This window comes from Mauremys reevesii, linkage group 12 (genome assembly GCF_016161935.1).
Source record: "Mauremys reevesii isolate NIE-2019 linkage group 12, ASM1616193v1, whole genome shotgun sequence".
NCBI classification, from domain to species: domain Eukaryota; kingdom Metazoa; phylum Chordata; order Testudines; family Geoemydidae; genus Mauremys; species Mauremys reevesii.
The window spans coordinates 2122485-2136691 of NC_052634.1; the positions used below are offsets into that span (position 1 = coordinate 2122485).

General features: G+C 52.0%; 1 protein-coding gene across 1 annotated transcript in view; it reads left to right on the forward strand.

Moving 5' to 3' along the window:
• Positions 1-14207, forward strand: part of PCSK7 (proprotein convertase subtilisin/kexin type 7) — a 50461-nt gene that overhangs the window by 23825 nt on the left and 12429 nt on the right. Inside the window, exons 9-11 of the mRNA XM_039496269.1 lie at positions 7217-7384; positions 8719-8826; positions 12736-12838. Of these exons, the coding sequence (XP_039352203.1) occupies positions 7217-7384; positions 8719-8826; positions 12736-12838 (379 nt within the window). The remainder of the gene's footprint in view (positions 1-7216; positions 7385-8718; positions 8827-12735; positions 12839-14207) is intronic.

The window sequence follows — 14207 nt, forward strand, 5'->3', positions numbered from 1 at the left end:
CAGGCTTGTCCTCCACACACGCTCCCAAGCTTTTCAGTGCAGCCAAAGATTAAGCCTCTAGACAGTGCTAGCTTATCTAAAGAACCCCCAAAGCATTCCTGGTGCTGTTGTGAGCTGTGGCTCAGCTCTGCATGCTGCAGAGTAAGACAAAATCCCCATTCTCTGTTCTTGTGGAAAAACCAGGCAGTGAAAACCTAACTGCTGCTGGTCTTATGTCCTTTATGGGCTGTCCCTGAGCCACCTTTCCACAGCAGGGAGAAAGAGAACCAGACAGCGGTTTATCTAGTGGGAACACACACTGCTGGGCCTGTCTTGGACAATGTGAGGGATCGCAATAGCTTTTCTATAGAACAGAATCAAATAGATGGAGTTCATAGGCCCTGCTATGGAGGCAGGAGGCTGACAGTTTGCTGGGCTTCCAGTGGGAACAGGCTTCTGCTAACGCACCTGGCACTTCCTTTGGGCCTGCTTGGCTGTGGCATTTCCAAAGTTACTAACATTCAGTAGCCACTGAGCTGCCTCTCTTTTTAAATACAAGAAGGTGCGAGGAGAGAGATTACCCTGGAGACGCAGCCTCGGGAAATCTCAGTGTGTTTCCAAGATAGCATACGTGGAAGAGGGGCATGTCAGTTACCCTTTCTCTCTCCCCCAGAGTTCTAGCTCTCTTCTGTCCATGATGCGTATGTGCCGTCCCTGGCTCCGTAGAAGAAACCACCAAGTTCTAAATATATCTGCCAATTTCCCATTGCTCAGGTTTGGCAGTAGTTCTACAAACGGGGACTCTCCGAAAGGGCCAGCTCCATAGCTCTGGGTCTGTAACCGGATCTCTGCTTTGCAAAGCAGACTTTGATAACTAATTGGAGCAAAACAAGGTCTCCAAATAGAAATGGGGAACTTGGGGGGCAGGTCTAGGAAAATGTAACAATGAAAGAGATGGTGATGAGAGTACAAGTTAACTAGCCACTCAGTTTGTATGCTGAAAAGTGAGTGAGCCCCAGAAAGCTTGGTTCATTTCATCTCTGAAAACCCCAGGGGCTAGTGCAAAGAATCAGTGTTTCCTAACTAGAAAAGACCACATCCCCATCTAAGAAAATGGTTAGACTCAGGGTGCTACAAAAGAAATAAAATCTATAATGGAGCTTAAGTTTTCCTTTTAAAAATAACTTGAATTAATTCACGCTGGCTTGAAAACCACTGGTGCTAGAGAAGAAGAAACACTACTCAATTAGGGACTCCGCTATACTTTTCATTTTTATGTCCAGCTTCCTCCAAACTTGAGGTCTGTGAGCTAATTTTAAAAAGTCTGACATGCCCTTTCTCCTTAAAGAATGGCCTCATATGATGATAAAACAGGCGCTACTCTTCCATCAAAGAGTCTGAATCGGGTGCCTTGCGCAGCCCAGGAATTACACATGGTGTAGATCTGTCTTCTCTTTTTACAGTAACATGATCACTACTCCAATAAACCTGTGTCTGTGTTATGTAGGGCATATTAAATATACCCCTGTCTACAGAGACTATTCTCTCCTCTTTGCGCCTTTTAATTGTCCTTCAATAGTATTGGAGTTAATGTTTTTGACAGCTATCTAGTTTTCAGACTATAAATGTTCTGCCATTTCCGTTACTGGGAAGAATTTAATATGGTCTCTGGCATGAACTGCATTTCTGACTGACATTTGTGGAGCTGTATTTTTTATTTTATTTTGTAGAACATACAGTATCTCAGTGCAAATTGCAGCTGTTAGAAGCTGACAAAATACTTTGGAGTTGAATATAAAAGTCAACAAAGAAGGCACAGTTCTTGGCAATGGAGGATGCAGTTATATCCCAATGTGAGTGGAGAGGGACAAATGTTTATGCCAGCTTGTCCTGTGCTTTGACCAGAACCAATTTTAATTAGCTGATTTTATGGCATGATGAAGGACGGAATGATGCACCATTTGGAGCCTTCTCAAGTGACTTTTCTAAGGCTCACTTGTTTACTTGCATCTTATCTAAGATACCTCTTACAAAGGCCAGATTTTCCTTGGTTACACACCAGTGTAAAGCCAGAATAAATCTGTTGCCTTTAGTGGAGCTAGTCTAGAATTACTCTGCTGCATCCAAACAAACAGAACTTGGCCTGGTAGTCTTATTTTCTACCAAGCTATGACTGCTTTACCTCTCTCCTGACTGATAGCTGCAGTTAGGTAACTAGGGTTTTGTCCACACTGGACATTCAGGAAAGTTAATGCAAATTAACTAAAGGTGTGAATTTAAAGTAGATTAGTTAAACTGCGTTGAACCCCTGTGTGGATGTTCTTATTCAGAATTAAAGTGGCCTTAATTCAGTATCTTAATTCACTTCCAGATGGAATAACGGCCCTCAGTGCATCAATCTCTGCAGCTTGGGCCTGTCTCTTACTTAGTGTTTTAAAAAGAAATAGCCTCCGTTTAATTTTAACAGGGGCAGCATTAACTCTATCCAAGCTGCTGTGCAGGGCTTAGCTGCCCCAGCACTGAAGCAGTGCTAGAAAAGCCCCGTTGCTTCAGCTGGCAGGAATCCATGTCTGATAGTCTTACAATGAGACGGGCAGGAGATGGCTGGTGCATGCACTCAGCCTCCAGGAGAGGGAGGTAACTCCTGCCAGTTTTAAGTTCTGTGGCTGCAGGATATGGTGGCCGAGTAACTGAGCCAAACTGGCGACTAAGTGCTTCCCAGGAAGAATAGGGTGAGCTGGAGTGGGGAGAAGCTCCCTGTGTCTCAAGTGAAGACTCAGGGCAGGAGGGCGCCGGGTTGGCTGGATGGTGACCGCATGGTAATGGCATGAGTGCTGCTGAGCCTCAGCCCAGGGCTCACAGGAAGCAGAAGGGCGGCAAAGGGGATTTAGCAGGTTTTCCTACTTCTGGCGTAAGCTGCTGGGAAGCCTGTGAAAAGCCAGCCCTCCTCAGCCAGGGCAACGGAGCCCTGGGAAATCCCATCTGGCAGCCCAGGGGGAAATAGCTGTCTTGGTGCACCTGGGGGAGACTCCGCTTCCTGGGTTTGGAGAACTGAACTGCTGAGTCAAAGCAGCTCTTCACTGGGGGAGTGAGGGGTGTAGGGCCTGGTCCCCAGCAGGGAGAGGAGCTGCAGGAGCAGGGCAGAGAGAGGAGGTGAAATGTGGTGCTGCTTATGCAGCAGCGAGTAGGGTTGAGAGCTGGAAGGTGGCTTGGAGCAACCTGGTGCTGGGCAGCTATAAATCCAGAGCAGAACTTGTGCCACCGATGTGACTCCATCCCTGCCATAAGCCGGGCCACTCTCCTGTCCATACTTAGCACTGGGGCAGCTCTTCACTTGGTCAGAGCGCTGGGCAGACGTCCCCTGCAATCCTCACGCCTCAGCCCTCACTCTAGAGCTGCAAAAACAACTGGGCTTCGGGCGCCCATGGCAGAGCTGCCGGTGGTGTCATTGGAGGAGCCGTCTGTCCTGTTCTACGCTGTACATACCTTCGTGGGCAAGTGCCGTCAGCCAGCTGCTCGAAGGCTCCGTCACTACAGCTCAGCACCCGCCTTGGCCACTTAGAGAGAAGTGGGAGCTGCCTTCCCCTGGCTGGAGAGCCCCAGGGAGCTCAGCAGGGGCTGGAAAGCAAGCCCACGAATAACAGCAAGGGCCTGTGGTTCGGAGCCTGCGCACCAGGCTGAAGCTTGGCCATAGGAAGTGCCGGGCCAGTGCCAAGGTCTCCCCAGAATATGCTGTGCTGGAGTCTGGCCTTCCTGGAGTTTATTCATCACAAATACAGAAGCTCTTCAGCCCCTGCAGATCCAGGTGTGGGTGTGACACTGCACATTGGTACAGCCCAGGTTAGAAACCTCCCCTAAGCTCACTAACCTGAACCCTCTAAGTTCCCTACCTCAGACCCCAGGAGTCTTCCCCCCGGGAGTGCTGACCCCGAGCCCCAGGGGGAACGAAGCAGAGAGGGCCTGGAACTGAGCCGGGGTCCCACGCCCAGCTCTGTTGCTCACTCCCTCTGTGTCATTTTGGGCCATTCACTCGCCTCTCAAGGGCTGAGTTAAGTCAGTGACCTTTGTAAAGGGCTCCCTGAGACAGAAGATGATGGGGAGGTGAAATGTCCAACTAGTCAAAGTTTTCTTGTCTAATTGGCAACGGGTCTCTTGAAGGTTAATCCCTACAGCAGCCATACTCCGTCCTGGTCAGACCCTTCCTGAGCCAGTCTCCCCTTCCGTCTCTCCACCCCCAGAGCCATTGTGTGCGGCACAACAACCTACTGTGGCCGTGTCCAGACCGCCCGTGGCTGCTTTTCTCCTTAATCCAGTGACTTGACTGTGAACTCCCGGGGAAATGTTTCCAGACTTTCCCGTTACTAAATCCTGCCCCTTTGTTGTTGTTCCATTTCTGGCTGCGAGTGAGAATGACGAACCTTCCGGCAGCTTGGCCTGCCTGGCTGCAGCTTGGCATGGGCTCAGCAACCACAAAGAACAAAAAAGCCCGTGTGTGCTGCAAATTCCACAGGCATCCAGAGAGGAGGTCGCTGGTGCCTTCCTGAGGCCGCTCTAGGGGAGACGGCAGGGCGGTGAACGGATCACACGCCAGCCTACCTGGAGTTAATGGTGAACCAAACAGCCCTGGAGATTGGGGACTGCATTTGCAAAAGTAGCCACTTCCTTGGGGTGCCCAATCTGAGAAACCTGAGGCCAGACCTTGGAAGGTCGGAGTCACTGAGCGTTTCAGTGGGGCACCCCCTTGTCCCAGGTGGGGCCCCCAGTCCCTGGACACACTGGCCCAAGTGCACTGGGGAGGGAGCCATAAGCTGCAGTGAGGGGAGTGTTAGGGGAAGGGGAGCCCATGGAGCCCTTTGGCTATTTTTTAACTCTCGTCATTGCCAGTGTTCGCATGGGGGCAGAAGTCAAGGCTCCTGGCTTCTAGCAGCTTAGCTAAGTCCCGTCACCTCCCTGTACCGGTTTGCACACGCTTAAAACGAGGGCAGTATTTACCCAGCTTGGCAAAGTGCTTGGAGATTCTCAAGCAACCGCTGTACAAGTGCAAAGCACCATCACTTATTCTATTGCCAGAAGCCATAAGGTGTCTGTGAAATGGGAAGTGACGCCAAACAAAACTCTCTGAAGCCCTCCTCTGTGTGTGTGTGTCCCCCTGTAAATAGCTCCCCTCTGCAGGAGGGCCGCTGCATTGTTCAGATACTGTGCGAAGCTCCTGCGAGGAGATGCCCAGCTGGTTGGGTTAGTGGTACATGTGCCAATGTTACATCCTGGCCGGGGTTTCATGCTCTGATTCCCACTCTGACATTCCTTTGTACAACCGCTCCACACTTCTCCCCACACACATGCCTTCCCGTCGGTTTCACGCTTCTGATCGCTCTGTGGGGGAAGAAACTGAGCGTTTAGGCTGGAATGCATGGCTGGGCTGGTTACCTGAGAGGGCAGGGGGAAATATGCCACTGGCAGCGTGAAACATGCTTGGTAATCGCTGTAGCATTTAATCAGCAGGGATCATTATTAGCTCATTCCTTCCTTTTTAGGGCAGACGTCTCGCCCCAGTCGAAGGACTTGTAGGGTGGATGGGAGTTTGCAGTCCTTAGTGTGCAAACCGGAGGTGACTTGAGCACAGTCTATAAGTAACTACGTGGGGAACAAATCCTGAATAATGGGGACTTTAGTCTAGCAGAGAAAGGTAGAACACGATCCAATGGCTGGAAGTGGAAGCCAGACCAATTCAGACTGGAAATAAAGTGTAAATTGATAACATTGAGAGTAATTAACCTCTGAAACAATTTCCCAAGAGTGGTGATGGATTCTCCATCACTAGCAGTTTTTAAATCAGGGTTGGGTTTTTTCAGTTTCTAGGCATTCTTGTGAGGCTGGTCTCTGGGCTGTGTGATACCAGGGGTCAGACGAGGTGATCACAGTGGTGCCTTCTGGCCTTGGGGTCTATGAATCTATTAAAAGCAAGCGCCAGCCTTGCTTTCTAGGTGTACAGCACCTTGCACTACCTGGCTGGGTTGCTCAGAGTCCTTGAGGAGGTAGGAGTCCCCATTCCCATTGAAAGTCAGTGGGATTTGGGCCCCTTTGAAAATCCCAGTATGTGAGCACTATGACAAACAAATGACAACCTAGCCCCCCGCGAGCATGCCTGTGAAGCAGCCATGGGGGTAGGGGGGTTATTTTGGGGGGCTGTAGTGGACGGACAGACCATAGAGAGGAAGGCTGTTCCAGCGAGTCAGGATTTGGGAGCCCCAGGTTCCATTCCCTGCTTTGCCACAGTCTTCCTGTGCTTTGAGCAGGGGGTTGGACTAGACGACCTCGTGAGGTCCTTTCCAATCCTGACAGACTATGATTCTATGACTTTGGACAAATCCCTTAGCCTCTCTGCGCCTCGGCACCCCAGCTGTAACAAGAAGATGGTTGCCCAGCCCTGCTGCCCAGGGGTGCTCGGAGGATAAATACATTAAAGACTGAGATGCTTGCGTACGGTGGTGATGGGAGCCAGACAAGTGCCATAAGTGGGTAGACAGGCCCAGTGGAAGAACAGCCCTTGGAATGGCTGCGCCCCCTGCTTCCCAGTGACACGGTTCCTTGTCAGACCAGGCCCCTGTGGCGTTGAAGTTGGTTCCCCCAACCTCTGAGCCGTTCCTCCCCATTTCCAGCTGCACCTCATGGTCCCTTTTATCTCACCTTGCCCGTGGGAGGCAAGGAGCCATCTTGGCTGTGGCAAAAGCAGTCAGGAGAGCACAGTGCTGCAGGCCTGTCCAGGAAGAGCCCTGGGAGCCCTTGTCTGTGTGAGCACTGGGTAGACTTTCAGGAAGGCCCCCAACCCTCTGTCTGCTCCTTTGAAAGCCTGGGCTGGGAATCTGGCTTCTCGCAGGGTTAGGCCAATTCCCTTGCTGGGACTAGGGGGTGTGTCAAGACGAAACATCATCTGAAAAACCCCTAAGTGATGGTTTGTCATCCCTCGTTGCTTGGCTGAGGTTCAGCTTGAGTGTTGGGCAAACGGTCAGGAGCATTCGCTGGGCTCAGTCTGTACCCAGGGTTTTGTTACTGGATGTGTTACAAGCAAGGTGTAGCCTCCATCGGCCGCTGCTGTAACCTGGAGAGCGAGCCAGGGACATGTGGGTGATTCCTGCACGCACAGACTGGTGTGCACAGTGGCTCACTCGTCCTAAAAGCTCTAGCACTCTGAAGGCTGCATCTGACCAGAGACGTCGCTTTGGCTCTTTCTTTCAAGGTGACGACAGACTGGAATTTGGAGAAAGGCACAGGATGCACCGAGGGCCACACGGGGACTTCAGCGGCTGCCCCCCTCGCAGCTGGCATGATTGCTTTGATGCTCCAAGTGAGACCGTGTCTCACCTGGCGAGATGTCCAGCACATCATTGTCTTCACGGCCACCAAGGTGAGAAAAGGGCTTCTTGGAGATGTCCCCCTAGTTCCAGCTGCACAGAATCTCCAGCCCCTCAGCTTTCCTTCTCGGCCCCTCTTGGCGAAGGCTCCAGTGCATGTTGGGTGGGTCTGGATAGGCTTGAACAGTGAGCTCACCCCCATCAATCTCTCCTTTCCCTTGACCCCAGGGGATGGATGGCTTCCCCTCGCCCCTTGTTCTCACCAGGAATGTGCCTGAGGCAGACGGTATTCTCTGCTGTCACCATGATATATGGGATATTTGTTCCATGCATTCCTGAATCTGCCAGGATGCACATCTTCAAAGGTATCCAGGATGAGCCTGCGTGTGGATAGTGCAGGAGCCAGAGCGGAGTAGGGCTTGGGTGGCGGGGTCGAGATGATACACTAGCTGCAGTTTTTGCAATGGCCCCTAAAGTGCTTCGCAGTGTGAAAGCAGAAAGGCCTGATTTGTCTGATGCAGTCAAGGAATTCTGAGTCTTGGAACAGAGAGTGGGAAGAGCTCCTTTTGCAAATGTTGCTGTTTGCTCCGTTCTTATTCAGGTACAGCTCTCTCTGACTTCAGGGGGAGTTTGACTCCAGAAGGAAGGAGTAGATAGTGAATCTGAAAGAGGCATCAGGGGTTGGCCAGCAGGCAGGGGTTTGTTGTACTTGGTGTGTGTGTCTCCTGCAGTTTACGTGACACAGTGAGATAAAACTTGCTTTGGCGCAGGGTAACTTTTTCCACAGTTGGAGACAACGGCTGCCAAAACACTAAACCCCAGTAAGTAATGGGACCCAGATCTGATCTGCCCCAGCTCGCACTGATTTAAGTGATTGTATTTATTTCTTTGAAACTGGCCTTTAGACTTTCCAGGGGCTGCGATCTGGGCAGGGAGGGAGGAAGGGACCAGCTGGGATATTTCAGAGCAGAGGCATTTTTGTCCTTTGTGCTGTTTGTTTTTCTTTTGAAGAGCAAGGAATCCTGGCTCGGCTGGGACTCAGTTTAAACAGAGGGCGAGCTGTGCTTTCTAATCAGGCCGCATGGCAGAGCCAGAGTTGGCTTTGCTGCTGTTACCATTCACTTCTGAGTCTCTTCTGCGAAGTCTGCTGGTTAGGCAGATGTAGCCGGGTTCCCCCAGTTTCCGGAGGGTGGCTTACGTCTGCGTTTGCAAGGTAGGGCCCATAGGTATGTGTGCAGCCAGGCTAGGAGAGTGCTTTCCCAGTTCCCCCAGTCCTTGCGACCCTTGTCTTTGCATAGCTGGACGTTAGCTCACCCTGCGAGAGGCAGGTGTGTCCCCCCCAGCTGAGTCACTCCAGCTGATGTGGCTCCCTCTGGTTCCTTTGCAGTATGAAGATCGTCGCACCAACTGGGACACTAACCGGGCAGGCTTCAGCCACAGCCATGAGCACGGCTTTGGCTTGCTAAACGCTTGGAGGCTTGTCAACGCTGCCAAGGTAACTCAGGCCTGCTGGCGTCAGGCCCATCCGACAGGCAACCGCACGGGCTCCCCCCAGACCTACCCTGCACGCAGGGACAAATCCAGCCTAGCAACAGCTTCCGCCCCCCGTCTCCGGCTCCTGGTGGCCTGGCCTAGGTGTTTCCATAGTGCCCGTTACTATGGGAGCTGCCCGCCGGCAGGGCTGTGGCCAGGCCATCCTGTGTACAAGAGACAAGGGCAGGGGCTTCAGTAGACAGCCATGGCCCTGGGCCAGCACTCCTCAGCCTGAGGACAGCCTGACGTCAACTCCCACCTCCCAAACCTCATCACGGGCCACATCTCCTCCCCACGGCCTTCCCCTCTGAGTGAGCTTGGGCGACCTCAGGGCTCTCGAGACATTTGGGGGGAGCTGTGAAGGCCTTTGCTGAGGGTGGGTATGAAGTGTTTCCCTCTGCAGGGCAAAGCTTCTCTAACAAAGACTCTAACAAAGGCATCTGAAGAAGTGGGTTTTTACCCACGAAAGCTTATGCCCAAATAAATCTGTTAGTCTTTAAGGTGCCACCGGACTCCTCAGTGTTTTAACTCGTGGAGCCACTCTGGTGTGGTCTAGTGCAAAAGAGGTTAGGAGTTAGGAGACCTGGGTTCTAGTCTGGCTCTGCTACTGACCTTAGGAAGTCACTTGCCCTCTGTGCCTCAGTTTCTCCCGCTGTCCCATTTTGTACCATCTGTGGATGGAACACCCTATAAGAAAGCTACATATTTTTACTGATAAATAGTAGTAATGGGGCGAAACGTGCCTGTGTAGAGTGGCCCCTGCTTCCTCAGCAGGTCAGCTCCCTGTGCAGAGTCTGGGTCAGAGCAGGCCTTTAATACTGTCTCACATGACCTTCTCATAAACAAACAAGGGAAATATAGCCTAGACAAACCTAGTGCACAACTAGCTGGAAAACCCTACCCAGAGTCGTTATCAGTGGTTCACAGTCAAGCTGAAAGGGCATATTGAGTGGGGTCCCACAGGGATCTGTTCTCAGTCTGTTTCTATTCAATATCTTCCTAAATGATTTGGATAATGGCATAGAGAGTACACTTGTAAAGTTTGTGGACGATACCAAGTTGGGAGGAGTTGCAAGTGTCTTGTAGGAAGGGATTAGAACTCAAAATGATCTTGGCAAACTGGAGAAATGGTCTGAAATAAACGGGATGAAATTCAATAACGAGAAATGCAAGTTCTGCTCTCAGGAAGAGACAATCAATTGCATAAACCCAAAATGGGAAATGACCACCTAGGAAGTAGCACTGCGGAAAGGGATCTGGGGGTCATAGTGGATCACAAATGAAATATAAGTCAACAATGTCATATTGTTGCAAAAAAAGCAAACATCATTCTGGGACTGGCGAAGAGACAGGAGCTCTCTGTGTCTCTGCCTGAAGGCACAGATGCAACCTGCCTGCCAGCGCAGCCACTGGAAGCAAGTAAGTCTTCCCCTGCCAAGGGGAATATACTGCCAAGCCCCAACTGTGGGGAACTGGCCTAGCAGGGGCATGCCCCAAACTAAAGGACTTACATAGGGAGCAAGATCCATCTCCCCTGGCTAGGGGTGTGAGCGGCCAGGACTCTGAGCCAGGACCTGAGGGAAAGGAGGGCAGCCCCTAACCAACGATCTAGCCGCTAAGCTGCCCGGCCACTGAAGGCCCTGTCACAGATGTATTATCAGGAGTGTTGTAAGCAAGACATGAGAAGTAATTCTTCTGCTCTACTCAGCATTGATTAGGCCTCAGCTGAAGGACTGTAACCTATTCTGGGCTCCACACCTCAGGCAAGATGTGAACCAATTGGAGAAAGTCCAGAGAAGAGCAACAAAAATGATAAATGAGCTAGAAAACATGAGCTAGGAGGATAAATGGAAAAGAATTGGGTTTGTTTAGTCTGGAGAAGATATGATGGAGTTGGGGGACAAAATAACTGTCCTCAGGTATGTGAAAGGTTGTTATAAAGAGGAGAGGAGAAGTAATGGGGTTAAATTGCAGCAAAGGAAAAACTTCCTAACTGTCAAACACTGGAACAAATTCCCTGGGGAGGTTGTGGAATCTCCGTCATTGGAGGTTTCTCAGAGCAGGTTGGACAAACACCTGTCAGGGATGGTCTAGACAATACTTAGTCCTGCCTCAGTGCAGAGGGCTGGACTAGACGACTGTCGAGGTCCCCTCCCAGTCCTACGTTTCTATGATTTTGGTGTGTAGAATGAGTTTCCATGTGTTTTGCTCCCATTGGCCCTGCAGCACTAGCCTAGCCCAGGGAGAGGGAGATGGATTCTAGTCTGACTCGTGTTTCAGCAACGGAATTATTCACTCAGTTCCAGTGCAGCATCTGTGATGCCCGAGAAGAAAAGTGCCCAGCTTGACAGTCAGATCCCAAGGGGAGACAACAGCACTGGTGGTTTAAGACAATAAAATAATTAAAAAAAGAAACATTGGCAGAAAAATTGAGTAGGGATCACGGAGACCAGTGAGCACAGACCCCCTCGCACACAGACATGCTGATCAGAGCAGGGCTGCACTTTAAACGCCTGCGCTGCTAAGCCTTAGCCAAATCTGCCTCTCACAGTGACTCCAAAGATCAGTTGCATAAAGAGGACAAGACTCTGGCCTTCCTTGTAGGGTAAGTGATACGTTGACTTGGGGGTCGAACTACAAGGATTCCCGCTGCACCTCCTCACTATACGGCTGCTTTGGGGATGAAGTCATGAGTCCTTAGGCGAGTAGTGCAAACCTGCCCCTCTTTCAGAGCTCTATATATAGCCACAGGCAAGAGGCTTGTTTATGGAAGCCGTCGGGTCTGATTCATGGCTCTGGGGGCGGGGGGTTGTTGGCAATGGGCAGCGTGGTGAGACCGTCGCACCTTCTCTTTGGGCACCAAGCTTTGTGACATGGCAGGGGAACCCGGCATTCTCTGAAGGCAGCTGCAGATCTCCAGGAGCTGCAGTCCTTGATTGTTTGTGTGTGTTGCAGTGGAAGGGGAGTGCTTAGAGCAGGGACCAGTTCTATTCCCTGCTCTGGCACTAACTCACTGTGAGACCTTGGGCAAATCCCTTTGCCTGTTTCCTCGTCAGTAGCATGTACAAAAACAAGACAGCTCAGCCAGCCCACCCTAGTGGGGGCACCAGGTGTCTGTGGTTTGCCAGAATCACACCTCCCCCAGAGTACCTTACTAAGTAGATTTTCTCACGTTAGTATTCTCAGGCTTGTCTCTGTAGTGCTCAGGGAGGTGTTTGTGTCCCTTGGTAGGTGGTAAGAATCTTGTTCTGCTGCCCAAGCGGAGCCCTGGGAATCCGGGACCTGGCTGCCTTTGTTAATGGCCAGGCTGCTTCAGTGACTGAGCAAGAGCAAATTTCATTGCCCTTGGAAACACTGACGCAGACAAAGCACCTACTTTTCTCTGCCGTTCCTGCTGGTTCTCCTCAGCCACCCTGGCTGAGACATAAGAAGTCACGTGACATGCCTCAGGTCACTCAGCGTGTTGGTGGCTGAGCTGAAAATGGAACCCAGGAGTCCTGACTCCCAATCCCCATCTCTAACAAATGAACCAATGTTCCCTCTGCTCTTCAGTACATTCAGCCAGGCCTGCTTTTCTAGTGTCACATGCCTCGATAGCTCCATAACGCCCCCCACTTCTCCCAGCATCCCCGGGAAAGGCTTCTGAATCTCAGGCCCCAGACGTAAGTTCCCACACTAATGTGCTGTAATGACTCACTGAGCTGTTTCTAAATAATTAACACCACGTCCATGACCACTTGCAATCGATACATTATTGATGAGCCCAGCCGTGGAGAGACTCGTACTTAAAGTTTTATGTGTTAATGGCTAGGGAGAGCGAGGATTCGGATGCTGCAGGATGCTAACTCTGCCCCCGTCTCTCTTTCTGCAGATCTGGGAATCTGTCCCATACCTAGCGTCGTACATCAGCCCCGTTCTCAAGGAGGGCAGGACCATCCCGCAGGTGCCTCAGGCATTGGAAGTCACCTGGAATGGTAAGCACAGCACACCCCCTCTGTGGGGCCCCATCCTTGTCTCTCAGGCAGCCCGCGGCCACAGGAGAGGAGTACAAGGCCTTGTAGACCTCCAGGTCACCAGCTCAAATCAACAGCCGGGTGATGGCAACCAAAAGTCGCTCTCGCCTGCTGGCCGGTGTGAGCTGAGAACGGGCCCTAGAGACCCAGCTCCCCCCAGGGGTGCACTGCAGCACGGCAGGGCTGGGGCCCAGGGGATGGGGCAGTGCGTGGGAGGCATGTGCTGTCACTGCCCATGCAGGGCTCGCCATGTCTCCAGGACTGTCAGTCCTCTGCCTTTCACCAGTGCTGAATTCACCTAAAGCATCTGCCTGGGCAAAGGGCTCTGGGGTGTAACAGAGGGCAGCCGGTGTAGGGAGGTGCAGGGAGAAGCTGTGGTGAGAGAACATCGTCTGGTGAAGAAATCGGAGCATTCGGGGGCGAAGGCCCATAGTGGGGAAATTGAAGGAGCAGCAGGGATCGGTTTTCAGCGGTGCTGGGAAAGAAGCTGGAGATGATGCCGTGGGGAAGACAGGAAGGCTATTCCAGGATAAGGCTCTCACCCCACAGGCGGCTGATAGCTTGGCAGGGCGTTTCTCCCAGTGAAATAGCGGGTGTTGGGAGCTGCCTTGTTAAGGGGTGGCATCGTGCTGAGCATCCAGGAAAGGTCTGTGTGGGTGCCCGGGGGCTGGAGCGATAGACGCTAGCAGGATGAGAGTGCCCCACCTCGCTCGAGGGCTGCGGCATGGCCAGGGAAGAACTGATCAGGGTGAGCTGTCAGGGGAGCTTTGGACAAACCCAGCCATTTCCAGTATCCCAGATCCCAGTGGGGTAAGAACGGGCAGAATTCTGCGGGGATGTTGCCAGGGCAGGGGGAGCCGAGCAGGGAAGAAAGGAAGCAAGGGCACAGGTAAACGTGCCTGCATCACACTGGCCAGAACGTGGCCCTCGGAGAACTCCAGCCAGATCTGCCCCTGCCCTAGGCAGCAGCTGCCAATTGAGGGACTGGCAGTCCCAGTGAGTGGTTCTATTCAGGCAGCCAGTGCTGGGATCTGCTGGTGGTGGTGGCATGCCACCGAGGATCCGGGATCCCCTCATTGTCCGCTGTGCTGTTTGTTTCTGAAGGGTGCTAGTAAGCAATAGTGCTCCTTCTTGCCCATCCCATTGGAGACGAGAGTAGGATGAAACAGGGAACCCTGGAGAAATGGGGGAGGCAGGATCTCCTTCTGGGTGCTCGCTCATGCAACATCTGTGGGGTTGAAACCAAAGCAGACAGAGTTCTCCCCGGCTGGGCACTGCACCGTGGGAGAGGCGCAGGGACGTGAATGCAGTGCTGAGAGGCTGGAGATGA